Source organism: Lontra canadensis, unplaced genomic scaffold (assembly GCF_010015895.1).
Source record: "Lontra canadensis isolate GAN:19392208 unplaced genomic scaffold, GSC_riverotter_1.0 scaffold44, whole genome shotgun sequence".
Classification (NCBI taxonomy): Eukaryota; Metazoa; Chordata; class Mammalia; order Carnivora; family Mustelidae; genus Lontra; species Lontra canadensis.
In genome coordinates, this window is record NW_022631038.1 from 897,117 (window position 1) to 920,308 (window position 23,192).

The 23,192-nt window shown below is 53.4% G+C and overlaps 1 protein-coding gene and 1 pseudogene across 1 annotated transcript in view; one reads left to right on the plus strand and one right to left on the minus strand.

The window, feature by feature from the left end:
• ATP9B (ATPase phospholipid transporting 9B (putative)) overlaps positions 1–7,339 on the minus strand; it is a 225,117-nt gene extending 217,778 nt beyond the window's left edge. Inside the window, exon 1 of the mRNA XM_032872196.1 lies at positions 7,211–7,339. Within this exon, the coding sequence (XP_032728087.1) occupies positions 7,211–7,326 (116 nt within the window). The 5' untranslated portion in view covers positions 7,327–7,339. The remainder of the gene's footprint in view (positions 1–7,210) is intronic.
• An 11,432-nt stretch (positions 7,340–18,771) lies between these two features.
• Positions 18,772–19,989, plus strand: LOC116876149 (annotated as a pseudogene).
• The last annotated feature ends 3,203 nt before the right edge of the window (positions 19,990–23,192 follow it).

The following is a 23,192-nucleotide window of genomic DNA, read 5'->3' on the forward strand; positions in this document are numbered from 1 at the left end:
CCAACCCTCACCCGCCATAAGCGCACCTGTAACCCTGCAGAGGACAGGGGGAAAGGTGAAGATATGGAGGCAGACCAGGAGAGACCTCAGACCCCGGAGGGCACACAACAGTGATGTCCCAATGTGCTCCTTCGGCCTTCTTTATCCCAAACTGTGTACTAGAGAGTCAGCAGCCTGAAAAGCCAGGGGCACAAACCAGAGAGCCCCTAAGAACAGCCCGGTCCCTCCTGCCATCCCTACCACTGTCATGGGAACCTAGAGATGAAGGCCCCAGGCCATACTGGAGGAGGCCACAGGCTGCAACAAACAGGCACTCCTCCCTCCCCTAGGAGACTAGGGGAGGACAGCAGAGCCCCATGGGCCCGGCAGACCCATGTCCACCCAGCGGGAAAGGGGCACCCTCCTCTCCCAGGTGTCAAAGGGAACCCAGCTTTCACCCCATCTGCCAGTAACAAAGCCGCACCACCTCATCCCACCTCCCCAACCCCCAGACCCAAGCGGGGTCAGAGGAAGCCTGACAAAACAGAGAAGATCTGAAGAAAGCCCAGAGCCTATAGCATAATATCCAAAACATCCAGGATACAATCAAAAAACACTCATTATACCAAAAGCCAGGAAAATCTCAGCTTCTGGAGGAAAGGCAATCAAGAGATGCCAACATGGAAGGGACGCATATGCTGACATTATCTGACAAGGATTCTAAAACACCCATGTAAGATGTGTCCATGGGCAATTACAAACATACTTGAAGCAAATGACAACAATAAACAGCTATTTCAGCAAAGAAAGCTAATAGGAAGAAGAATCTGAAGGAAATTCTAAAACTAAAAAATACAATAATGAAGATTTGAAAACTTAATGCATAGGGTCCAGGGGCAGAAAAGAAGAAACAAAGGAAAAATCAATGAACTTGAAGAGTGAACAACAGAAATCACCCAATCTTGAGGGAAAATGGACTTAAAACAAATGAGGAGAAACTCAGGACCCTCTGAGACACAGGAAGAGATCACACAAGGTGTCTCCAGAGAGGGTATTAGAAGAGACGGAAGAGAGTGGGGCTCAGAAAGTATTTAGACAAATGATAGCTGAAAACTTCTAACTTGACAAAAGATATTAAACTTGTAGATTCAATAGGCTACATGCACCCCAGACAGTATAAACCCAAAGAAATCCATGCCAAGACCTATAATACTCAAACTACCGAACTAAGGACAAAAAAAAAAAAAAAAAAAAAAAAGCTTGGAAATAGTGAGAAATGACATCTGACCCACGGGAAAAGAAAACGATCCAATGACATCAGATTTCTCATCAGAAGTCACGGAGACCAGAAAGAAGCAACGTAACATTTTCCAAGTGCTAAAATAGAAAAAGGACAGTCCACCCCAAGTTGTATTGTATCTGGTAAAATTCCCCTTCAGGAATGAAGGCAAAATAAGGCCTCCTAAGATGAAAGAAAACTAAGGGAATTTGCTTTCAGCAGACCTACACGAAAAGAGTAGCAAGGAATTCTTAGAACAGTAATAATACAGTAAGAAATTCAGGAACTTCAGAAAGAAGAGAACAGAAATAGTTAAAACATGGGTCCATATAATAGGCGTTTCTTCTCCTTTTGAGTTTTCTAGATTACGTCTGAGAGACAGCAAAAATTAACAATGGCTGACGTGTAACTGTAGTCACAGGTAAGGGAAATATTTACGTACTTTTCCATATGAAGTAAAATATTTATGTAATCGTACAAGATACTTACTTTACCCATAGAGGCGAGTAAAGGGATGTAAAGAGGTACGGATTCTTCAGTTTACTAACACTAATAAAACAGCAACACCAGAACACTGTGATGAGTCACATACGTGTAATGTAATACTAGAACTAGCAGTAAATAACATCTATACAAAGAGAAACAGCGGAAAAACACCGTAGGTAAATCAAAATGGAATCCTAAAGATGCTCAAGTAACCCACAGAAAAACGGAAGAAGAAAACAGACAACACAGCAATCAAAAAGGAAAATGACAGATGTAAGCCCTAACTTGTCAATCATCACATGGAACGTGAATGATCTAAATCCATCAGTCCTAAGACAGAGTCAGGCGCAGTAGACACAAAACGGAACCGACCATATGCTGACTACAAGGAACTCCCCTCACACACAATAGGTTGAAAGTAGAAGGATGGAAAATTAGATGCCAGGCAAAAATTAACCAGAGGAAAGCATGAGTGGCTAAATTAAAGTCAGAAAATGTAAAGCCCAGAGCAAAAATACTACTGGAGACAGGTGGGAATTAGATAGTAAGAGCTTTGGTCGGTCAAAACAGAGCAAACCCTAATACGTCGGCACCAAATGACAGACAGGCAAACCAGCAAAGTAAAAGTGGATAAAATCAAGAGCAAACACAGACAGATGCACAATTACAGTTAGAGACGTCAACCACCCGCCCTGCACAACCAAGAGAACAACTAGACGGTGAACTGGCCGAGATAACCCACACGATCTAATCAACATTTCAGCACATTTCACCCAAGGACAGCACAATCCATTTTCGTTTGGGCCCTGAAATTCTTACCATTATGCCATATTCTTGGTCACAAAAACAAACCACCAAAATTAAATGAAATAACATGAAGCATGTTCTTTAACCACAAAGAAATCTTGCTAGAAATTAGTGGCAGCAAAGTAACAGCAAGTTTTCCCTACACACTCCTAAGGGACCCACGAGACAAAGGGGGAGTCTCAAAGTAAAACAAAATGCCAAAAAATTTGTGGGGCACATAAAAATCAGCGCCAAGAGGAAAATTTACAGCACAAAATGCTTACATTTAAAAAGGAGGAAAAGTCTCCAATCAATATTCTAAACTCCCACCATAAGAAACATGAATGAAAAGACAAAAATAAACCTAAATAGCAAACAAAAAGAAGGAAAAAATAAAGCACAGAAATTAATAAAACCAAAAACAAAACTACAGAAAAAATAAGAAAAATAAAAGATGGCTCTTTGGGAAAAAAAAAAAAAATCAATCCTCTAGTAAGACTAAGCAACAAAACAGTGAAGGCACAAACCACCACCATCTGAATGAAACAACAGCCAAAGGCAGTGAGAGACGACCACGAACTCTATACACATAAATACAGCAACTTTCCTGAAAAGGACCAATTCCTCAACTGGCACAATCACAACTCACCCAAAATGAAACAGCTCATTTGAGTAGCCTAGTTAACTATTAAAGAAGCTGAGTCTGTAAACTGAAACACCCAAAAAAGAAATCTCTAGGTCCACATGGTTTCACTGGAAAATTCTACCAAACATTTAAAGAGGTTAACAGCAACTCTACTTGATGTCTTCCGGAAAGCAGGAGAGAAGGGAACACTTTCCAAGTCATCGCATGAGGCCAGGTATGGGGGTAAAATCTGACAGTCACTGCCCTTCTATTCATGGAAGAGAAACATTTAGCCAAGTGCAGCCCTGCTCTGAGGGAAACAGGGGTCCGCAGGAGCCAGCAGGGGCGTCTAATTCCATCCTGGGTGGGGTTGAGATAATGGAAGGTTTCAAAAGAAAAGCAATTTTAGATGTTGACAGAACCACTAAAATATGGAGATTTTAAACGCCAGGAGAAACAGCTAGAAGAACCCAAAATAAGTGCCTCTAGGGTGAGATGCTAGAGTAAGGAGAGAGGAATGAGCAGAGCACAGAGCCACAGTGTCTTCTCATAAGCCTTTTACCCTGTGTTACTATGATCAAATATAACCAAATGTCACAAAATAATGTAAAAGCACAACTTCCAGTCCAGATCCAACTCCCCCTGCTCCTCTTACCGAAGTCCAACCATAAGCTTGGAAACAAAGCAAGAGCCATTCAAAGGAGAGCTCTGGAAGGTGGTAAGGCAGCACTTAAGAGGAAGAGGGCTGGGCTGGCTTGGGACCGAGGACCGGAGAAATTACACAGTAGCAGGACACCCTACATGCCCTCACTCCACAGAAGGAAGGAGATGCCTGGCATTCCCCAACTCCCAACCTAGCAAGAAAAGGCAGCCCAGAAGGATCATTCCTCCCCTGGAGGGTACAAGCGTCCACCACCACCAGCAAGACAGATCAACACGTGCTGGGGGAAATGGCGTTCTTCCCCATGGACTGAAGACTTCCCTGTGCCATCACGGGACACTGGTGCTTCTGGGCAGCACCAGTCAGAGGAACCCTGCCACAAAAAGAGGTTAGAAGCCTCAGAAAGCTGCTGTGTCTCCATGAGCCCGAGACGCCCCTCTCTCACCAGAAGGGAAACCAGGCAGCACCAGGAAGCACAGCCCCACTTCAGAGGCAGGCGGCCAGTCCAGTTAACTGCTTCTATTCAGGGCCTGAACTCCCCTCCTGTGCCACCAGAGCCCAGAGCAGCAGGAGGAACCAGCAAGAGGAATCGGAATGGCCGCCGTGCGGCTGAGACTCCTCCCCTAACCAGATGCATGCAACCGCCAGCAGGCACGTGCACAGCGGGTACAACCACCACCCACCCAACAGAGCATCTTCATCACGTGGGCTGACCATTCCTCCTCTCACCAAGAGACACTGGCCTCGTCCTCTCAGCAGCAGAAGCAGAGAGGAGGGAGAGTCCCTGTACACCACAGAAACCAAGCACCCCAGAAATCAGAGCACAAAAGTAAACAGTCACGGGACTCACAGCCCACAGATAGAGGCCAGGACCTACAGGCTAACCCTAACCACGGTGCTCAGCTGCTGAGTTAAGAGCTACAACCAGAACCCACATTCTCCACAAGGAAGAGAGAAAACATCCAGGATAAAATAAAAAATCCAGCCCTACCCAGAACAGAAGATTCACAGTGTGAGTTGGAAACGATGATCAACAGACACCAAAACTCAGATTAACTCCGATACTGGAATTACGTGACGATCGTTTTAAGCAGCGAACACAAACATGCTTCAAGCCAATTACAAATCCTCTGAAAACAAAGAGAAATCACACAACTGACAATAATGAAAATGATCCGCTGCTGCTGGACACCCACAGAAGACTGAGGATGACAAAGGGCAGAATTAGGCAATCCGACAGCAAATCAGGACAATTCACACAATCTTAACGAGGCAAAAGAAACTAGGGTGGGGGGAAACCTACGGGAATTATGGAATACCGACAGAAGAGCCAACATTTGTGTCACCCCAGTACCAGCAGGAGAGAGAGAAGACCGTGGAAACCAGAGTCCTTGAAGCAACTCCCTAACTTTGGTGAAACAAAACCGAACAGAATAAAAACTTACCAAATTCCAACCGAGATAAACCGAGAGACATCCACAGCAAGATACACAATTAAATTTGTAAAAATGAAAGACAAACGCAACCGTGAAAGCTGTCAAGAGAAATGGCACATGACCCGGGGGGAAACACCAAGGGCAGTGGCATGAGCGCCGCAGCAGGAACCACGCAGGCCAGGTGGGCCTCAAGGCTAATACCAAATACCCAGTCCTCAAGGCTAATACCAAAGACCTGTCCACCCGGAATTCTGTATGCAACACACCCATCCTCCAAGAATTAAGGGGAAATGAAAACATTCTAAGGTAGAAGAAATTCCAAGACTGGCTACAGAAAGCGCTTCAAGTCAAAAGGAACGGAGAAAAACAGAGTCGTGGAATACCAGGAGAGAAGAGCAGAGCACAAACGCGCGTCCGTCCGCCAGGCCGTGCGCACAGCGCGAGTTCCGTAAGGCGCACGCGGTGCTTCGGGCAGAGGCTCGGCACACGCGGTCGGCGGCACCGGCGGGAAGACGGTAACGGGACTAGGACGCCGGCAGGTGTCCACGCTGCGCTCCACGACGACGACGACAGCACGGAGGCACGCGGGGTCAGCCACAGGCACGCGCCCTGCGACAGGGACCCCACCCCAAACACGGCCGGCGGATCCAGAGTGTGAAGAGGGATGAGAATCGGAACGAAAACGCGAACAAAAGCGCGCGCCAACGTAGCAACAGCCGACTTCAATAAAAGTCCGGGACCGGCAGGCGCCCCGTGCGACACCCGCGTGCGACAGACCTACGACGAGCGCGACCGGAGGCGAACACCGGCCATGTCAGAGCGCGGAGGACGAGCGCACGGAGAGCGCCGGGCAGTGAAGGCCGCGGTCCTCCAGAGGACACCGGGATCCCGGACGTGCGCCCGCACGCGCCCGGGCGGTGGTGCGAACCTACAGTGCGACGAGGGGCGGGTTCCCAGGAATGCTGTCCCCAACGCCCCCCGAACTACCGACACAAGCACTGCCACAGGTGACACGTCGGAGGAAAGGGACGTGGCCCTAGGGGCCGAGCACGACGCGCAGGCGCCGCAGCAGGTTCCCCGGCAGCCCGTCGCCACCCGCTAGAACGACGGCGCTCGAAACCCGGCTTAGGTCGCCGGGGTCAAACCGCGGGCCGGCAAGCGAGCCGAGGTCCGTCCCGCGTCGGGGCTACAGCTTCTCCTGTAGGGGCAGGGGCCGCGGTCACCGGAGGGCTGGACGCGGCGACGGCTGGACACTGACCACGCGGCTCCTCGGGCGCCCCGCGTGCAGCGTCGGGGGCGCCCGTTGGCTCCCGGACCTCGGGCGGCGAGTCAAGCCCCGCCTGGGGCGCCGCATTCAGGGGCAGTCGGCTGGAGGCCCGCGGCCGCGCCCGCCCCCCGCGCGGCTCAGAGAAGTTCCGTGCCTCCGGGGGTGCTCGGGGCCGCACGTCGGGGCCGCGCGGGACGGCACGTCGTCTTCCTCTAAGCCTGTTCCCCGCAAACCTCCCTCTATTTCGGCGGGAAGCAAGTCGGGCGCGAGCGGGGGTCCCGCCGCACCGCCCCGCGAGCGCACGTCGGGTCAGCGCACACGCCCCGCCAGCCCCGGGGGCCCTCGCTCCGCGGCAGCCGCGCTTCCCCGCTCGCTCTGGGTCCGCGTCCGCGCGCTCACGGCCCCCTGGACCCGCGCGGGGCCCGGGCGGCAGTGGGGTCTGCGGGGTGCGCACCGCACCGCCCGCCCGGCCGGACAGAGCGTCGCAGAGGACCCCGCAGCCCAGGCCGCGGGCGAGTGCGGGCGACCCCCGCAGCCCAGGCCGACGCGGCTTCCGCAGCGGCTCCCCGCGAGGACAGGCCGGCGTCGGGAGCGCTGCCGCGGCCTGCGGGCGGGGACGGACGCGCCGGCGGGGCTGCAGGGCCCCGGGGACAGGGACGCCGCGGGCGGAGGGACGTGAGCGCGTCCTCACCTGCTGGGCCGCTCGGCCCCGGGCCCGGGCCCCGCCGCGCTGTAGTAGGCCGCGCGTCTGCGGTTGGCCGCGGCCGCCGCGCCGCGCACCGGGTACAGAGGGATCTGGTCCGCCATGTTCCGGCCACCCCGCCCGCTCCGCTCCGCTCCGCTCCGCTCCGACCTCGCTGAGGCGCCGCCGCGCGTTCTGGCCCGCCCCCCGCGCGTCGGGGCCCGATGGCGTCGCGGCGCGGCGCAGCCTGATGACGACAGCGGGCGGCGAGGGTAGGGCGCGGAAGGCGGCGGCTTTCCGAGGCTCCGTGCGCGGGCCCGATGACGTTCCCGCGCGGCGCGGGCGCGAGCGGAGGCGGTGGCGCTTCGAGGCTCCGCCTCACCGCGCTTCCGGGCCGGGTGGCGTCAACGCGCGGCGTGCGTGCGCGCGGCCGGGCTGTGTCCCGGCGGCGGCGTCCCCGGGCGCGTGCGCGTGAGGCGGAGGCCGGACCTTCCCGGGCGCGCGGGGCTGTGCGGGGCCGCGCCCGCCGCCGTGTCGGCTGCCCCGCGCCTGCGGACTGACGCTCGCGGGAGGGGGGGTCCGAGGAGCCGCCGGCGTCGGGCCCGCCGCGCCCCCAGCCGCGCCGGCTCGTGCGCCGTTTCCGGCCCGCGGTCCGCGGAGGGCCCGACCCGCAGCAACCCGCGCCCGGCCGGCCTCAGCCCGCACGGTCGCCCGCCCGGAAACGCGCCTCCCGCTGACACCCGCGACGGGCGCGTCCGTCTGTCCCGCGGGCAGCGGCCGGGGCGCGGCGACGGGGGCCGGGGGACGTGCGCGCACAGCCGGCCTCGAGCGCGTGCGGGGGGCTCCCCTGGACACCCGCCCGCCCGGGTCCATGGCCCCCATTCCCAGCCCCGACGCCCGGTGTGCGCGCTCCCGCCCGGCCGGTGCTCGCGTCCTCGGCGCTGCCCGGCGGACTGCTCGGAGGCGCCTGCACCGCGGGCTCCCCGCAGCACCGTGGGGTCCCCGCTGCACCGTGGGGTCGCCGCTCCGGACGGCGCGCGCCCTGAGAGCCCCAGGGGCGCCCCTTGTCCCGGGGAGCGGCCGCAGGGCGCACGGGTCTCTCCCCGCACCCCGCAGCCCGCCCTCCCGGGCGCCCCCACCTGCTTCCCGGCCCCCTTCGGGCAAGCGAGGGCGCCGGGTGGCCAAGTGTCCTCCCGCTGCAGACCCGCGAGGACAGGACGCGCGCTGGCCCGACGCGCGCCGCGCTTCCTCTTCGCACCCGACGGAACCTGACCTTTCCCAGACCCCTAACCCTGCGGCGAGGGGCCGTGACCTCGGAAGGGCTCCCTGGCGGCCCGTGAGCGAGCGAAGAGCTTCGCGAAGTGCGCCCCGGAGGCGGTTTTCTTAGGAGCCGGAGGGTGTATTTCGGGGTGTGGGGGGAGTTTTCTCCTCGGGCCTCGCTCCTGTCCGCCTGTTCCGATTTCGCTCCCGCCTGCTTCGTGTCTTACACTTTTCCAAGGGAAGGAAATGTTTCGGTTTTGATTTTCCACGTTTCTTCGCGCTGGATCTCTCCAGATGTCCTGGAGTCTAGGTTCGCAGGCGGCGGCAGGAGGCACTGCCCTCCCTAGTCAGTCGCGCTGCGGTGGCTTCCCTGCGGCCCAGAGCGGGGTCCCATGTGGCATGTCAAGGCTTTCGGTACCAGGGTCGGCCAGCCCTGGGATTCTTCCTGGGTCTGCAGTTCGGGTCTGTGTGCTCCAGCTCCTAAGCCCCCACCCTGTTCAAGGCTCTGGGCAGCCGCCAGCAACAGGATTTCCTCAGTGGCAGGTTTTTAGCTTCCGAGTCGACTCCATGTACGACGGCCTTACCCGTGCCCGGGGCGCGAGCCCATTGCCCACTCCCACAGCCGACCTCCTGCCTCAGGACCCAGCCCACGGGACCCACTCTCACCTCTCTTTCTGGTCCTGTCACTTTGGTGTCTTCAAGCCCTGCGGTGTCTTTTGTTCTCTATTTCCGTAGTTTATAAATCCGTTATGACTATGTGTTTGAAGCAGTGTGTGCAACATAAACTTCCAGATTCTAGACTCCTCTTGACTAAATATTTTCATGTATTAGTTTTTCAATGTAAAAACTTACTTACTGGGATGCCTGGGTGGCTCAGACGGTTGAGCGTCTGCCTTCGGCTCAGGGCATGATCCCAGGGTCCTGGGGTGGAGCCCCGTGTGGAGCTCCCTGCTCAGTGGGGAGCCTGCTTCTCCCTCTCCCTCTGCTTGCTGCTTCCCTTGCTTGTGCTCTCTCTCTAATAAATAAATCTTTTAAAAAAATAAATGAAAAAGATAAAAACATTTAAAAAACTTATCTATCCAAAAAAAGTTAATATTCTTAAGTAATTGCTCCAACTTTCTGGTTCCCATTTGTTACTTTTGCTGCTTTTTATGTGGTTTGAAAGAGGCCACTTTGTGGAGACCACAAAGGACACAGGGACCTCTATTTGCAGGAGGAACGTGTGGCCATTCTTTCTCTTACGCAGACTCTCTGCTGTCTGTGACTTGGGCCACCATGGGACACATGCATGATGTCAGCTGAAGTTCTGGGCAGATCCTGGCAGGAGCTCGGTGGCCCGCTGTGCTGTTCATCTGGACAGCTCAGCTGCGGGACTGTTTACAGATGTGTGGGTAGGAATAAAGGAGCCATAGCAGTTCACGGGACTCCTGCTGACAGGTCGACAGAAAACCACAAGCCCCTCCGGGCTCCAAGGGACGGGATGGGAAAGCGCACTACCAGAAGCAGGCTGAGCCCAGGAGCCAGACCACCCCCCGACCCCGACCCCCATCCCGAGGCACGGAGGCTACAGAGCCGGGGTCAGCACACTGCTCACAGGTAGAATCTACCTGGTGCCTGTTTGTTTAGCTAGAACCACACTGTTTTACCCACGGATTACCTATGGGGGCTTCCCAGCTGCAGTGGTGGAGTTGAGGAGGCCTTACAAAGGGCGCATGCCACAAAGCCTGTGTGGCCCTTTACAGGGAAGGCTTGCCAACCCGTCACAGGGGCGCATGGCCTTGCTAATACCTGGGGACGGGAGGGGGCGTGCACTGACAGCACAGGTATGTATGTTTCTATGGGGACAGCACTTCCCTAGAGCAGTCCCTGGAGGAAGGCGTAATCACAAGTTAATGGAGGGGGTGAAGTGACCAAGAATACTTGATGGATCTTTAGGAAGGCATGGAAGGACTTAAGAAAAAAAAAAAAAAAAAAGCATGGGTGGGGAAAGAGCGAACAAATAAGATGAGAGAGTTCCACCGGTCTGTGTGCTTTGAGTGTAAGCAGACCGAGTGCGCCAAGGAGGAGTCACGTTGTCAGACCAGACGACAAATCAAATCCAAATACAAGCCTGAGGTCTAAGAGGCCTCCCACGGAGAAGCGGGAAGTGGCAGGGACAGACGATCTAGACCACGTGATCACTGGCCGCGGTTACGTGTCTGTGAGTGTCCCTCACCTCCGCAGATGCGGAGCCCGAGACACAGCATGGGTATGCAGCTGCCCTGGGTCACAGCCAGAGCTCGAACCCAGGCTCCAAAGGCCGTGTGTAGCCTCTAGACCAGAGCTGCGGGGTGAGCTTCTGGAAGAGAACGCTGACCACCCGAGCTGGAACACACGGCGGAAGCAGGCTGGAGTGACATTTCTTCTCATGCAAGGGCACAGGCCACCTGAAGAGAATGTCATTCAGCTGACTGTGTGCTGTTTAGTAGAGTCCCCAGCTTTGTGAAATTACTTGCTAGCGTGAAGGTTTTTGCTGGTAGAGAAGCAAATAGTTTCTGTCCAGAAGAAAACAGAACATCACGGGGCATAGTGTATTGTCCTCCAGATATCAACCAGTTTTGTGTCTAACTCAGCACCTGAGCCCAACATCTATGATTTCTAGGTCCTGAAAAACTCTCTGAGGCCGTCTTAAGGTCTTACTCATTGTATTTTCCTCCATAAGGTTGTACTTGACTCATAAGTTTGTAAAATTTTGGCACAAACACATGTATCCACATGAGACTTACTTGACCTCTTCAAAAATTACGCTTTAGGGGTGCCTGGGTGGCTCAGTGGGTTAAAGCCTCTGCCTTCGGCTCGGGTCATGATCCCAGGGTCCTGGGATGGAGCCCCGCATCAGGTTCTCTGCTCAGTGGGGAGCCTGCTTCCTCCTCTCTCTCTCTCTCTCTCTCTCTCTGCCTGCCACTCTGCCTACTTGTGATCTGTCAAAAAAAAAAAAAAAATTACGCTTTAGCTCTTCCTGTTCCCCACTGTGGCACAGGATCTAGATGAAAAGGAGAACCACACGTGAGACCATCACGTCCACAAGCTCTGCCTCCATGCTCATGTGGGGGACAATAGAGAAGGACTGAGCCAGGCTGCAGGCCAGACCCCTGTATTCTCCAGAGGTAGATAGGCCATCAGATCCTTGGCAGAGAAATGAAAAGATTGTCTGCCGGCCCAGGGCAAAAGAAATCCGGAGAAAGGCCTAAAGGTGCAGGAGTATGAGTTAAGAAAAAAAATAACTTCTCCGATGCTGGAAACTTTGGCTTTGGGATCCAGGAGCACACCGATCTGGGGGCAAGTGTGACCCAGGCATTGGTAGGTGCGGCCTGGAGTCCTGCGTGGTGCTGCGTGTGCCTGTTTCTGCATCACAGGCAGGAAGCCAGGACCCGCAGCACCCCGGGGGGCCAAACACAGACTCAGCAAAGAGGAGGCCACGTGCTGGTCCCAGCAGGTGTGTGATGGGATCAACCGCCCTGGCAGATAAATTCCCATTTCTATCCAGAAGGCCAATAAAAACTTCTCAGTGAAATGTTTTTTTTGAAAAACGGTACTTGAGCAAAAAGAAAGATTTTCAAATGTCAAAGAAGAGCTTCATTGTTTTTTAAATGGTTGACAATGGATATCGTATCATGAAATTCAAATGTCATTCAGTACATTTTAAAAAGTGATGTCACTGGGGTGGCTCAGTCCACTGAGCGTCTGACTCTTGATTTCAGCTCAGGTCGTGGTCTCGGGGTCATGGGATGGAGCCCCACGTCCGGCTCTGCTCATGCAGAGCCTGCTTGAGATTCTCTCTCCGCTCGTCGGAGAGAGAGAGCTCTTCCCCTGCTCGTCGTGCTCTCTACATAAACAATTAAACAAATAAAACCTTCTACAAAAAGGTGATGTCACAGTTCCATTTTCTAAATCTAAATGGAACAGGCTAAAAATGCCTCATTTCTAACTATTCCCAGTTACAGTGTAACTATTCCCAATTAGCGGGAAAACGTTTAGCTATCCATACAATCCGAGTGAAGGCATCCATCCTTTTCCAAAGTTCTTTTAGGGGGGGTCACTGGGCACAAAAGTTTGAAGACTGCTATTGCAAGGCACAATAGTTTTAGAAAAAGTGCCATGAAAGATGAGTCTTGTGAAACGCGGTCTTTGACTGCATCACGAGGGGCCTGTTTTAGCACTTGTTATGTCCTACTGATGCTTTCTTTGTTTTGTTCTCCAGGGCTCTGCCCCACGCGTGTCCTCCTCTCGCGGCAGCTGTGGCGTAAAGGCATGAAGCTTTCGGCAGGTACCTTCACTCCCACCCTCTCTACCCCGCGTCCAAATTCACAACATCCCAACACGGAGCGAGGTATGAGACTTCCAACACCACGTGTCACCCCTTGAAAGGCTAACTACCCTCGTGACGCGTGAAGCCTGGATCTGTCATAAAGGGAGGAAAATGTAAGTATATCACAATAAGGTTTTCATTCATCTTACCACACAATGAGCTCACGTTAATTACAGCAAGCTCTTAATTTAAAAAACTGTATTTTGTGCAGAACTCGTTCCAGCGTTTCCTTTGCTGAAAGAAGAATTTTGAGTCAACCACAAAATGTGTGCACGTGAGCACGGGTGCCAGTGTGCAAATGGGTGTGTGCACACACGGCACTCCTAGGGCACACACGACTCCAGCTGCGCCCTGGCAGCCCATGCCCCTGCTGCAGAGCTCTGTCTTGTACAGGATCAGCTGTGGTGCGTGGGGACAGATGTGTCTAGAAGAGTCCTGGTTTTCTTTAAACCACGCATTCAATTACTATTCTAGTGAACTGTAGACATTTCAACTATTCCATCAAAATGGGAAAAATGTAATGAATAGCTTCTCACAGAGAGTTTTAAAGGATTGCCTAAGAAATAAATGGACCCCAAGTGAACGCTTCAGAGTCCCATTAGGGTCACTTGGGGTTCGGGGTCCATTTAGCTGTCCTATATCAACAGCTGTGTGCCCAACAAGGCCTGTCCACCTGGAACTTTAACACTTTAGTTAACACTTTAACTTCTTCCAGACACAATACCACATAGTCTCGATGACACACATGGGAACTCCAGAAAAACACATTCTTATCTGGAAATCTCCTTCTTGTCTCTACCATGTCAGGCACATGAAGCTAATTCCTTAAATTCTTTTTTTTTTTTTAAGACTTTATTTATTTATTTGACAGACAGAGATCACAGTAAGCAGAGAGGCAGGCAGAGAGAGAGGAAGAAGCAGGCTCCCTACCCAGCAGAGAGCCCGATGCAGGGCTCGATCCCAGGACCCCGGGATCATGACCTGAGCTGAAGGCAGAGGCTTTAACCCACTGAGCCACTCAGGCACCCCATAATTCCTTAAATTCTTAACGAGAAGTTACCCACACAGAGTACCCTTATCGCAAACTGGGCAGCCCACCAGTGTTGTGTAGAATATTTTCTTTTTTAATTTATTTTCAATAAAATGTTTTTGTCACTGCAGTAGAGTGAACACACAATGTTACGTTAGTTTCAGGTGTGCAGCACAGTGATTCAACACCCTATACATGACTTACCTTTTACTGTGAAATGCTAATTACAATATTATTATTGATGGCACTCCAGTTGCTTTACTTTTCATCCCTGTGACTTATTTGACCCCTGGAAGTTTGTACTCTTGATCCCTCCCCCCCCCCACCATCACCCCTGCTGGCAGCCCGGCTTTGTTCTCTGTGTCCTGCTCCAGGCTCACCTTGTCTGGCCGAGGGAACATGTCAGGCCCCCACTTTGTGCTGAAAGCCCACTGCCTTGCCACAGCTGGCCCGGTGGGAACATTACCCACTGGTTGATGAGAGCTATTTGGGGATGAGTGTCCCATTCTGACAAACCCCATCTGCATTCTCAGAGCTGGCTTCGTACTGGGCATTTGGCCATGGTTTTCAAGGTTCAGGCTTGGACAAGCGTCCCCCTGGCCATGGCGGGTCTGGTGGGGGTTTGCCTTCTGGCTCCCCTGAATCCCAGGGTCAGCACTGCACTTCTCGGGCCCTCTGTCATTTTTCCACCTGGCCTTGACCACAGCCACAAGGGACTGGAGAATGTCAAGGCTCCCCCCCACCCCTTCGCTCATTGTGGGCACAAGGGTGTCTCTCAGAAAATACTGTTGGAATGAGTGGCCGTCCCATCTCATTACAGATACTTTGCCCACGGTACTACAGGCTACTCATTTCCCCTCCTCCTGTGATGCCTCTGCCACTCTCCAGCCATTGTCACGGGGAAGCAGGTGCCATCTCTCTGCCTCTCCTGGGACATTCCAGCATGTAAGCTGGTGTGTGTGGGTCCTGAGGACACACCAAAGGCTGTGTTTCTCACCCTTCCTAGCTGACTCTCCGAGTCCCAGGGACCTCCGATCTCCTAAGATGTCAACGCATCTTTGAAAGTGGATCTGTGACTTCGGTGAAGACGAGGGGTGCTACACGAGATGCCCCGAAGTCAGAACTAAAGATGTCTCTCATCTGTAGCTGCCTGCTCTGCACTCCAAACTCCCTGATCACGCAGGAGAGAAGAGGAGAGGCAGTAATTATTTATAATAACTTTATTAGGTATAATTTGCTTCGACCCTCTGAAAGCATCACACGCGCTTCCGAGAGCTGCGTCGTAAATGCAAGCGCCTGTCCTTGACCCTGCCCCATCCTCCCCATGCACAGCAGTATCCCTTTCTTCCTGGGAAGGACAGGTACAATTTGTCACCACACAAATTATACATACTTGCTGTTGACATTCTTTTATCGGATAAATTACTTGTACTTATTATGCTGAAGGCGGTTTCCATGAAATTTTCACATTATGAAAGTCTGAGTTTAGGCTGACACAGAGCATGCCAGCTGTCTTTCGACCATGGGCACAGAGATGCACATTCTGACAGCACGTGTCTGTTCCTCTTCTCTGGGATGAAAGCTGACATTTTTGGCACCTAGCGATGCAGCTCTGAGCCTCCACTTGGCCGTCGTTGCATGTGGTGGCATGGGGGCGGGGGGGGACCTGAACACAGACGCCCTCTGGAAGGGCAGGAAGCGATGTCCAAGTGTCATGCCCAGCAGTGTCTTACTCACGAGAAGCTTTGCAAAAACATGCTGCTGACATTACGAACCTGCCTGGGAAGGTCCTACTCTCGATGACAAAGAAATGCAAAATTCGACCCCCAAAAGCACTCATTACTGTTTTTCTTTTAAAAGGGGGAAGGATAAAACTTTAAATATTTTTCAAAGATTAATTTATCTATTTTAGAGAGAGAGAGAGAGAGCTTGAGTCGGGGGGTGGGGGGCAGAGGGAGAGTCTCCAGCAGACTCCCCACTGAGCATGGAACCCAGCGCAGGGCTGCGTCCCATGACCGCGAGATCATGACCTGACCCCAAACCACAAGTCAGATGCCTAACTGACTGTGCCACCTAAGCTCCCCTAAAACATTTTTTTAAAAACGGAAAGTCTTCTTCCCTCACCAGAATAATTCATGCTCGGACAGAAGGGCGAAGAGGAGATGGCGCGGGCTCAATACTGGCGTCCCCACCTGGTGGTGTCGCTGGCATCGGCCACCTGCTGACCGGCCTCCTGAAGCCTGGCCTCCTCACCTGCTCGGTGGGGACAGAGGCGCCTGCCACCATGCTGTCAGGACAAGTTACTGATAGCCCACGTGTTAAGAGTTTAGATTAGTGCCTGGTACAAAGACAGTAATTTTAGGGTGGGGCTATCATCTTTTTATAATTATCAAAAAGCAAATAAGTCTCCCCTCACCCAAAACGGCCACTGGGAAATGGGGCATTGGCCTCATGTGCAGGTATTAGGACCAAGGGGAGCCTGCTTTGGCTCAGCCAACCGCAGGGCGGGACCTGTGTGAAAACGCAAAGAACATGCTTCGCTCTCCCTCCCCCAGACGAAATGCTGGGCAGGCGATGGCACCCCCTGGACCGGCCCCCTGGAGGGACCCCTGGGCTCTGCGCTCTGCAGAACGACAGACACACGAACGAAGCAGAGGACAGTAGGACGGCCCCCACTGTTAGGACTTGTTTAATTCACTGGTTTATTTGGTGCCTTAATCTGGGTTCAACAGACTTCGCAATGTTTTCAGTGAGATGGTATAAATAATTTCTTTTTTAAAAAACTTTTTCAAATTGGATGAGCGTCAAGTTGGTCTATTTCTTTCTCACTGGATCAGAAGTAGGATGTGGAGGGGTTGGGTCTGGAGAGAGAACCCCGGTGGAAACAGCAGCAGAAGTGTTACAGGTGGTCTCAAGGATTCATGTGGACGATACATTGTGGCGATCCCGCTGGAGAACAGAGAGCCCCCTGGGCGGTCCGCAGGAACTGTTACATTTGTTGTTACACTGGAGAAATTCAGTGGGCTTGACAGGTGAAGGGACAAGCACATCTGCACACCTCAAAGATTGCTGATTAAGTTAAAAACAAATGAAAATTATGAACTGGTCAGAAAACATGACTTTCTTTTGGAAAACGTGATTTTCTTGATTTTTTCCTGCGAGATTGGTTAAACTTGCCTGGACTTTATTCTATATGTAATACAAGAGACAGGGTGTCCTTGAAATGAGACCATTGCAGAAGTCCCATGGAGGGAAGCCCTTTACAGAGTCCCGTGCTGTAGAGCCATGACCCTGACATGTGCACGGGTGAGTGCGCAAGCTACATCAAGTCGTGTGCCGGCCTCTGGAAGATGGGTGCTTGGGTCGCATCAGGTACGGCTCAGAAATCACAGAGCCCAGCGGAGGTTCCGGCACCGTGGATGAGCGAGGCAGTGACCCCTGTGTCACCACTCGGTTTGTGACAGTGGCCTGACCAGGCAGTTGGGAAGCATCACGTGGGCCCAGAAATGCTTGAGACACACGAGCGACAAGACCCCTGTTTGGTCACCTGGACAAGATCTCATGGGGCTTCTTTTTTGCAGGGATAGCGAAGGAAGTTATAGTAGAAAAGATTCTTATTATGGGCATGGGGTTAATCACACTGAAAGGGAACCTTTCTCAGACCCCGTGATGTATGATTCCACTTCTGTGAAACGTCCAGAACCCGTGCCTCTCTGGAGATAGTGAGGAGATTAGTGTTTGCCTGGGGCTGGGGGTGGGGAGGGCGAGTGGTGGGCTGCTAGCAGGCACTGGTCCCGTTGGGGGCTGCAGAGAAGCTTCTAAAGTGAGCTCGTGCTGATGGCCCATGAGTGCACAAAAGCTGCTGGACGTACATTGTGCTGGGTTCTCAGGAATAGAATTTACGCCTCAGTGAGGATGTGAAGTGAAATTTCCTTCTGTCTGACGTCTGCAGGGCTCTGATTTACTGCGATGCCGCCATTTGCTGGGCTGTCCAGGCTATGAGTTTGGTGTTTGGTCCAATTTCCGGGGCGGTTTGTTTACGGCTAAGCACGTTTGTACAGGTGAAATGAGACGTGCATATTAATTGTGCAAAAGAATTCATAGAGCTAGTCACTGCTCCTTTGATGTCAAAATGCAAAAATGCTTTACCAGCTTTCATTTTTAAAACTGGAAGTTTTCGTGTGTCACTTTCAGATATTTCGCGGCAAAACTGTCATGTTTTCTTACTCCAGATGTTGTCTTATTCTACAATACCACTGTAAGTCAGGAAAAACGAGGTTACAGCCTAACGTTCTGCTGTTACTACATGTCAAACAACACATCATTGCATTGTCTTCACTTTCGATCTTTAGCTGGCTAATTGCGAATATTCTCAATTCTACTTTCAGAACTTAATCTATTACGATCAAGCTGTGAGTGCAGTCAGAGCCAAAGCCCCTGGAACCCTGAGAACGCTTAGCCGGGCTGCACTTCGGGGGTTTCCAGAGCACAGAGGACAGGCCGGGCCTTACTTACATTGAAGTCTGAGGCCCCATGGGCTTGTCCTCCTTATCCTTCCGACCGCTGTGGGCCGAACCACACACTCGAAGGGAACGCACGGCACTCCCAGGACCAGACGTGCCCAAGCTTGTCCAGATGCTGTCCATCTGTCCCTCGGCTCTCCCTCCCTGCTGCTGGCCTCTGGGGCAGCCTGTGCCCTGCTCTGTGAGCAAGGGCCATCAGAGCCTCGGCTTTGCCTCTGTCACCTTGCTAAGTTTCACACTCTCAGCCTCGAAGGAGCTGTGGCAGAGCCTGGTGGAGTGAGCCAGAGTGGGAGCCAGAGGAGACGGGGCCGAGCCCTCACTGGGACTGGCCGGGCTGGGCCTCTGTGGCCTTTGCTGTAGTGGCTCGCAACGCGGCCCCCAGTCTGTTTGGGAAGGCTCATCTGGCTGTATGGAGAGCACCACGGGCTGGCAGGTGGGCACAGAAGCCTGGGCATGGTCGCAGTACGGGAACGAGGGGCTGGCCACACAGTGCTGCGGTCAGACGCGAGGCCCATCCTACCCGGACATCATCCGAGGGCAGGGATGCGGCCAAAGGGCTGCCATGCGGAAGGGACCGGCCGTGGGGCCAGGACAAGGACGAAGACACTCGGAGAGCTGCCAGGACTGGCAGAGGCAGAGTCCACGCGCAGCAGAGTGGCCGAGCGCCAGCCGTGGGCTCACCTCTCCCTGCCCTGCACGAGAGAAGTAAAATCTCTTCAGTTACCATCACGGAAAAGGTGTGTGGTTTGGACTTTTCTTGGCTTCTTAAAACCCCGACTCGGAGAATTGTCTGCGTGCCAAGTTCAGGCCCTAAGTGGTATTGCGCCCTCCCCCGCGTCTCGGCCTCCTCCTCCCCGCAGCCCACTCTTCCCCCAGACGTGATGGTCTCCACAGGCCCTCCCGACCAGGCTCCCTCCGCGGAGTCCCTGCTCCTCAGCAGGCCGGACGGGCCATGGGCATGCAGCCCAGACACACTGTGGTTCGAACGACCTCACGCGGTGAGCCGCAGGCTCCAGCAATCTACGCAAACCTGGTCACACTCCGTCCGGCCCTGTTGTGCGCCAGAGCGTGGACGTGTGGGGGCTGGGGCAGAGGCGGGGGCTGCTGGTGGGCGGGGGTGCTGGTCCTCGGCTTTTGGCCACTCCCATGGTGCCCCTGACCCTCCCACAACCAGCCCCTTGGTCCTCAAGCCCTGTTCCCAGCGGTCCTGGCACGCAGCACGCTCCAGGGTCTTCTCTGTCCCTTTCCCAATGCCATCATCTTCATGACAGTCTCGTGCTATGGACAGAAGTCCATGTCCCCCCAAACTCATGAGTTCAAACTTCTCCCTCAAAGTGATGGTGTGAGGAAGCGGGGCATTTGGGACGTGGTCAGGTCCTCAGGGTGCTTGCGGATGGGATTAGTGCCCTTGTAAGAGGCCCTAGAGAGCCCCCTTGTCCTGGTCAGTCACACGAGGACACCTCAGGTAGAAGCCGTCCCCCGGCGCCCGCATACCCGCAGGACGCCTCTCACACCGCCGTCAGCTTTGCGCTTCGCTGTCTACACAGTTGTCTTACCGTCCCATGCATCTCATCCAGCCTGTTCTCTCTGGCAACACCGAGTGCCTAAGAAATACCCGTGGCACTGAATCGTGACGCTGCTTCTTCCTCTCTTCTGTGCAGCGCGGCTCTCTGCACCGCAGGAACGCTGCCAGGCCGGCCCTGTCCTGTCCTCACCGTCACTGTCCACACGAGCGCTGTCCTCTCCTATCAAGCCCCCACACTGGTTTTCAGTGTGTCTCCCTATCATGGTGTCAGAGTCACCCTAATTCTGTTTTAGTAGTCAAATGGAATAAACCAAATGATTAAACCTTTTCCTTTGGTATGTTCAGAGAGTCTAAAATTAGCAAGTTGTTATGATGGGCAATTTTCAGATATGTCTGACGCATCTGTAAAAATTAGGATGGGCCTTAGCACTACCATCCCAGGGGCCAAGCATCCTGAAGGGGTGGCCTGTGGACTCAGCCTTGCAGCCCGAGAGGCGTGGGCCGTCTGAAGACTCTCCTCCAGATGTGTGTGTCACTGTCCCGCCGTCCCCGGTGTCCAGCCTCAGCAGTTTTGGCTCAGCCCAGTGGCCCGGGGCCAGACCCTCCCAGACACTGCCCGAGGCCGGACACCGCTCCCTCCGTCCTCTCCCTTCCAGAGGAAGACGCTCCTGCAACACCAACCTTCCCAACATTGTACCTTTGTTTTGTGAAAACGCACCGGACAGATGTTTACTATAATGAATGTCATCACATTTGCCACTTTTGTTAATAACTCTTAGCTCTTCCTGCTGAAAATTTTAGGAAAGAATTTTGACGGTGGAAACGTAACGCCCAATAGAGAGTGTGACACATTTATTTTCAGGTGTATTTTAAGGCACGGTGATGCCTTCATTAAATTTAGGTGCAGATATATAGCTCAGTGTCCCAAAATTAATGCCCTGCAGCGGGTCACCTGGGTCTCGATCTCTTGTCTCCCGCTTACCTGCCCACACCCGTGAGCAGGTTTTAAACTCTGAGTATGTTTCTGTACCGGAAGAACGGGAATGGAAGGAGTCCCAACTTGGGAGATGTATTTGAGGACTAAGTGGGAGAATGCACAGTGTCCGGCCCGGTGCAGACACACCGCGGGCACGTGGCCATGACGGCTTCCCTGTGTCCGCTCAGCCTGGCCGTGGACACCTCTTCAAGGCCACCGCTGCTGGTTTATTTTGCCCAGATGTTTTTAGGCCGAGCACCAGGCCGCACATCAGCTCCATCTTACAAGACACAGAGATGCGAGACAGGGCATCAGAGTGACATGACGATCTCAAGCCTCTGATGACGTCGCACAAGATCCCTGGGACCTCAGCAGCATCCACTCTTGGTAGAGTGAAACCCAAGCCTTCTCCTCCTCTTCCCTTTATACAGGGCTGGTCATACACTTTTGTTGTTATGTTCCGTTACTTCAAGCTTGCTAATGCTTGACACTCCAGAGTTCCCTTCTAAAACAACAACAACAAAACACTCAAAATAAAAAAACCTCATTAAAGAATATTAATACTCATGAATTAAGAAAAACAAAAGGAGAAATTGCCCAGAACAAATTCCGATCACCCTTTGATTCTGTCCACTGACACGTATAAATGACTGCCCCATTAGAGCCGCGTGGACCGGAAGGAGGTGGGCGCTCCCAGCCGCAGCTCTGCCCCCGTCCAGGTGAGCCGGGCCCCCGTCGGCCTCGGGCAGTGCACTCACCAGTCCTCTGTCGGAAGCTGGGTAATTGCCGGATATACCGATTGGCACCCAGATTATTTTTCAGTGTGATACACAAACGTATTATCACATGTTGACAGCTCTTTCCTTCCGAAAAGAAAAGATGGTGTGAAAAGATGGAGATTCAACAAGATAAAAGTACAGGCTGCATTCGCGGCTTTCTGTAAGAGGCCGCGCTGCTTCGGGGGTTTGCTAGAGAATGAAAGTGCAAGATGTGCGCGTTGCAACATGGGCTCGTCTGGCTGACCACCGCTCGTGGAGTTCGCTCCCAGGGGACGTGGTTTATTTTAGAGGAGTTTTAGATTTATAGAAAAATTGCAAAGAGAGTTCAGAACATCCTCCATGCACCCCAACATCTAGTTTCTGTTATTAACATTTTACACTGGAATGGTATATTTGATACAATTACGGGACAATGTCACTACATGGTTATGCCCTCACGTGCGTACTTTCATCACCTCCCTAGTTTTTCCTGCTGTAGGACCCAGTTACTCCAAGTCGTTAAACACGTGGTCCCGTTCCCTTCGTTTCCGGGCTCCTAGTACCAGCAGCTTAAGGTCATGTCTGTCTTTTCAAATAAGGACCCAGTGATATGGATCTGTGATTAGAAAAGTCAGATTAGGGGCGCCTGGGTGGCTCAGTGGGTTAAGCCGCTGCCTTCGGCTCAGGTCATGATCTCAGGGTCCTGGGATCGAGCCCCGCATCGGGCTCTCTGCTCAGCGGGGAGCCTGCTTCCTCCTCTCTCTCTGCCTGTCTCTCTGCCTGCTTGTGACCTCTCTCTGTAAAAATAAATAAATAAAATCTTTAAAAAAAAAAAAAAAAAAAAGAAAAGTCAGATTAGACCAGGGTCTAGCGAGGCACTGACACTCCAGGACTCATGTCACTGTGTGTACTTCTCTCCTCATTCCTTGGGGACGGCAAGCTCGAGGACCCAGAAGCGTGTTTCCTTCCTTCTCACACAGGATCCCTGACAGCGCCTGGCGAAGGACGACCCTGTCAGCCTTTGTGTTTGGCCTGGAAAATCCTCCATGCCAGCTCCTTTATCAAGGAGCGTCCGCCCCCTGCTCCCGGAGGAGAAAAGCACAACCTGCAGATCTGGTCCAGCCCCACAGCACACTGGCCTGTGCACGCCAGATCTCCACGCTGGCGTCTTGGGGGGGCGGTGGTGAGGCCGGGTGCTGGGGACACACCGGGAGCCCTGGCCAGCTCATGCTTCCTGGGGCACACAGCATGCCGGTGTTGGCAGAGCCTGAGAGCTTGGCGTAAATACACTGGCTTTTCCTGGAACCTCGTGTTGATCAGTACAAACAGGTAACTGCCCAGTTGTTTAACTTGGTGGGGACGGTGGAGACCCTGGGCGGGGTGGGCGACCACATCAAGAAACGGAGTCAGGCTGAAGGAAGGCCTGAGGCACACGGAGGCAGTGGCAGGTGCCCGGTGGCGCGGAGATGGGGGCCGGCAGGACCGCGAGGGCCCTGGGGACGGGCGCCGGCCCTCTGCTGGGAGCCGGCATTGTGGACGCCGTTGACGAGGCAAACTGTTTATTTCTTAGG